Raw genomic sequence first — 5107 nt, forward strand, 5'->3', positions numbered from 1 at the left:
TTTCATAATAAATGCTTTACAGGTTCTTTCAGGAGAAATGATCTTACAGATTACTTTAAGATTTTTCCTTTAAATGTGTGATGATTTAAGAGTATCATAACAAGTAATCAAGAAGTTTATGTAATAAGATAATGTAATGGGACAAGCAGGCATACAATGTTTATTTTTCCAAAAGCCGCACACTCAACATCACCCACTGATCACCACTTTTAACAGTCTGGTAAATTAATCCAAACTGAAATTAACCTTTTATAAGTTCATACTGGATGTAACCAGTTGATCTAACTTACTGATGGAAAACTGTCTCCAATAATTACTGAAATCACAGATTTAGAAATAAAGCATTCCATTAGCCATCTCTGCCACTATAACAGTATGATGTTACACTTTGTTCCTTTACTCTCTCCCACCCCCTTAAGGAACAGGGGTGTTAGTATGTGCTCTTATTTCACATCCTAACCTCAGTCACTTGGGTTTGGAGGACATGGTTTCTACTAAGGTTAATGATGTACCTCAGTACATTATTTACAATTAAGGACCTAAAAAATTCTCTGTAAATTTTAATTATCAAAACATCTTTTGGGATAAAAAGTATTTCTATTCTTCAAAGATTAGAGAACTGAATACAATGATTAACTGATTTATGTCAGTCATCATATGACTGCTAAACCTGTAATAGATATGAAAATTTGATTTCTATCAAGACAGCTTAGATTTTACCTAGATGATGTATTAATATGTCAAAGTTCAAGAGCTGCCCTCCTCATTTTTCTGTTTAAAAGAATGACCTTACCACTTTTTCCACCAGAAAGTAACTAAATGATGATAAATTCTCTAGTACTTTCATAGCTGCTTTCTGGATAGGAAAGGGTGCTTCCTAACTTCTGATTGTTCGTGGCCCAATCCAAACCATCTAACACTCTGGCTCCAACTAAGAGCTTTAGAATAAACAAAAGAAAGAACTACAGCTATTTAACGCAGTAGGTTCTACATTTATGGAACCCATAAGCTGATTTCGTGCTGAAAGTAAAAACAGTCTCAAGATGTTTAAATGAACTCTTCGATGCTGGAATCACAACAAATACAGGAAAATTAGGAATATGTTGGTAACCTCTAGTCTTTTTTTAAACTGACCTCACCCAGGGCAAGTAACCATCTCCCGATGCCATTGTTGGAGACAGAATTTCTGGCTTAAAGATCCTTTTTCTGACTCAGTCTGGCTTGCTATTCTTGGTTAATCATCCCCATTTTTCTCAACATTTCACTCCTCTGACTATAGAGGATAACACTTGTTTTCAGTAAAGACTTTTTAAGTGATTCCGTTCCTCCAGCCGTCTCCCTCTTTATCCTAGCTAAATCCCACCAACCCCCATTCCTATCGCCTCGTTGCACTGAGATTTTGCTAAACATTAGACACAGCAAGCACATGACCTCCAGTCTCCCAGTGTCTTGGAACAAACCGATACAAAAACACTCGATTGGCTCGGTTGTAAGCTTCTCTAGGCTTGGAATGTAAGTCTTTCGCTCCTCAACTCTTCAAAGAGCTACAGAGCAAAATTTAAATTTAAAAAATTTTTAAATAAAAAAGAAACCGCTCCCCTTTTTTAACCTATAGCCCCGCCTACCGCCCCCCCAGCCTCCACGCGAAACTCTGCAGGAAACCGGAGGGGCGGTGCAGTGACGTCACGACGCCGGTGCGTCACGGAACGGCGGCGGCTGCGGCGCTGGCGGCGGCTGCGGCAGCGGCGGCATTTTAGTCAGCAGCGGCGGCGGCAGCGGGGCTGCTGCTCCTCCCAGCATCCCTGGCGCGGCCATTTCAGCCCCATCTTGGCCGAGGGGAGGGAGCTGCAGCCGCCGCTTCAGCAGTTTGAATTTCAGTTTCTCCAGGGCCTGCGAACTGGGCGCACTGAGGAGGAGCCGAAGAAGCTATCGCCGCTACATCACACAGCCGGAGCGCCGCCGCTCACCGTCCAGCTGGCCGCCGCCCCTCACTCTCTCAAGAGCCGCGAGGGGAGGCCGAGACCGCCGCCGCCGCTCGCCGGCCCGCGGGGGTGGCTCCCCCTGTGAGAGGAGGACCGAGCCGGCTTTCCCCTCCCCCGGAGCGGGTTTCCGCCAGAGACAGTCGACATGTCCCTGGGGCTGAGCTCCGGCTAGAGCCGGGGAGGGAGGGCCGCCCGCCTGCGCCAAAGCTCCGCCAGCTCTTGGCTGAATCAGGAATCCCCGGCTCCGGACTCGCCACTCCTTCTTCCCTCGGCGTCCGAAAGCCCGGAGCTGACGCCGGCGCTGGCTCAAGGAGCTGGAGCGGGGCAGCACCGCCCCTCACGCCGCCGCCGCCGCCGCCTCCTCCTCCTCCCCTTCGCCCTCCCACTCCCACCCCCAGTCAAGGCCTGCTGACCGCGCCGAGCGCCGAGCTGGACTGACCACGGTGGCCCAGAGACGGGAGGAAGCAGCAGCCGACCCGCCCCTGAGATCGCGCTCTCGCCGCCACTGAGGGGATTGAATTGAGGCGCCGCGGCTGCGGGAAGCGAGAAGGAAGGCGGAGCCGCCGCGTGAGTGAGACGGGGGCTGAGCCGAAGAGACCAACACCGAGAAGGAAACAGGAGGAGGATGTCTCACCGAGGGACCGGCACCCAGATTAGCCCGTGACTCTTCCAGCGGCGGGCCTCAGAGCCCAGCGCGGACTCGGACTTTGTCTTTGGGGGACCGTGCCCTGCCCTTCCTGGTTTCCGGCAAGATCGCAGAGGAGCCGGCGTGCCTCTCTGCCCTCCAGCCTTCCTCACCATGTCCAAGATGCCGGCCAAGAAGAAGAGCTGCTTCCAGATCACCAGTGTCACCACGGCCCAGGTGGCCACTAGCATCACCGAGGACACCGAGAGCCTGGACGACCCGGACGAGTCACGCACAGAGGACGTGTCCTCCGAGATATTCGACGTATCTCGGGCCACGGATTACGGCCCCGAGGAGGTCTGCGAGCGCAGCTCCTCTGAAGAGACGCTCAACAATGTTGGGGATGCGGAGACTCCCGGGACCGTCTCCCCAAATCTCCTCCTAGATGGGCAGCTGGCGGCCGCGGCAGCCGCTCCCGCCAATGGAGGAGGAGCCGTTTCGGCTCGGAGCGTGGCTGGGGCCCTGGCCAGTACCCTGGCGGCGGCCGCCACCTCGGCCCCCTCTTCGGGGGCTCCTGGCGCCCCTCCGGTCGCAGGCCCCTCCTCCGGGCCAGGGACTGCCGCCCCATCGCAGCCCCCCACCACTTGTAGTTCCCGTTTTCGTGTGATCAAGCTGGACCACGGGAGCGGGGAGCCCTATAGACGCGGCCGATGGACGTGTATGGAATACTACGAGCGGGATTCCGACAGCAGCGTCCTGACTCGGTCCGGGGATTGCATTAGGCACAGCAATACTTTTGACCAGACTGCGGATCGGGACAGTGGTCTGGGCGCCACCGGAGGGTCGGTGGTGGTGGTGGTGGCCTCCATGCCGGGGGCGCACGGTCCCGACTCGGGAACTGACAGTTCCTTGACTGCTGTGTCACAGCTGCCCCCGTCGGAGAAGATGAGCCAGCCCTCTCCGGCCCCGCCGCAGAGTTTTGGCGTTGGGCAGCCGCAGCCGCCGCCGCCGCCCGTAGGTGGGGCTGTGGCTCCGAGCTCCGCTCCGCCGCCGCCGTTCCCGGGAGCCGCGGGCGGGCAGCCGCAGATGATGGCAGCCCCGCCGCCCAGCCAGCCCCAAGGCGCCGGGCCGGCTGTCGTCCCCCAGGGGCCCAACGGACAGGCCCTGCCGCTGACGAATGTAACCTTGGCGCAGCCCAGCCCGGCCGTCGGCGCTTCTGGCGCGCCGCCGCCCCAGCAGTTCGCGTATCCCCAGCCTCAGATTCCGCCAGGCCATCTACTTCCCGTCCAGCCCGCGGGCCAGAGTGAGTACTTGCAGCCGCACGTGGCCGGGCTGCAGCCGCCCAGCCCGGCGCAGCCCTCGTCCACAGGCGCCGGAGCGGGCCTCGCTGCGGCGGCCAGCCTCCCCGTGGGCCCCGGCCAGAACGCCTCTTCCGCGGGCGCGCAGATGATGGGCGCGCCTCCCCTGCCGGGCGAAGCCGTGGCCCCGGGGCCAAGCCCCGCGCCGGGCGGACCGGCCGCGCCCGGTCAGCTGGCCGGAGTGCCCCCGGCGGCCGTGGGAGGCGCAGTGCCCCCGGGCCTTGTTCCTGCCGGGGCTGGGCCGCCCCAGCTTGCGCCTCCGCCGCAGATGGGTGGCAGTGGCGCGCCGTCGGCGGTGCCTGGGGGCCCTCACGCCATGGTGCCCGGAGTTCCCAACGTGCCTGCAGCCGCGCCCGCTCCCAGCGTGCCTAGTGTGTCTACCACTTCTGTTACTATGCCAAATGTACCCGCGCCTCTGGCCCAGTCGCAGCAGCTGAGCAGCCACCCGCCAGTCAGCAGGAGCGGCAGCATAATCCAGCACGCTGGGCTGCCCTTAGCGCCAGGCATCGCCAGCGCACCGACGAGTCTACCGCAGTCTGACCTAAGCCAGTTTCAGACTCAGACCCAGCCTTTAGTCGGGCCAGTTGACGATACTAGAAGAAAATCAGAACCCCTACCTCAACCACCACTTTCTCTCATTGCTGAAAATAAGCCTGTTGTGAAGCCTCCTGTTGCAGATGCCCTGGCAAACCCCCTTCAGTTAACACCTATGAACAGTCTCGCCACATCTGTATTCAGCATAGCTATTCCTGTTGATGGTGATGAAGACAGGTATGGAAATCTTATTTGAAATATTTGATAGAAATGCTTGGCCATACGTTGTAGTTTAGAATGCAGCTCTGGGAGAGTCTTTTTTCAAACTGCGCCCTTTAGTATTTCTAAATATAAAAATTAGTCTGTTTAGTAAAATTGATTTATCAGTTCTTAAAACGACATTAGTTTTAGATCACTGATGTTAAAAAAAGTGTGTAATGAGAGAATTGGTCTTGTCATAGTTGTTTAAAAGCACTAAAGTTGGATAGGAATGCAACATTATTTTTTCAAAAGGGTGGATTTTAGCTTAATCCTCTCAATTTAGAAGTGGTAGGTAGTAGGTTATGCCCCATAGGATTGTCTCTTTCTTAGATATCAATCACACTTGA

The 5107-nt window shown here is 55.8% G+C and overlaps 1 protein-coding gene across 1 annotated transcript; it reads left to right on the forward strand.

Moving 5' to 3' along the window:
* Positions 1-1720: 1720 nt before the first annotated feature.
* TSC22D2 (TSC22 domain family member 2) lies at positions 1721-4738 on the forward strand (the record flags this gene model as incomplete). The annotated part of the gene is given in 1 exon segment (XM_064491928.1): positions 1721-4738. A coding segment is annotated over 1 exon segment (1957 nt), but the record flags the coding sequence as incomplete, so codon positions are not given.
* Between the last annotated feature and the right edge of the window lie 369 nt (positions 4739-5107).

This window comes from Camelus dromedarius, chromosome 2 (genome assembly GCF_036321535.1).
Source record: "Camelus dromedarius isolate mCamDro1 chromosome 2, mCamDro1.pat, whole genome shotgun sequence".
Taxonomy (NCBI): Eukaryota; Metazoa; Chordata; class Mammalia; order Artiodactyla; family Camelidae; genus Camelus; species Camelus dromedarius.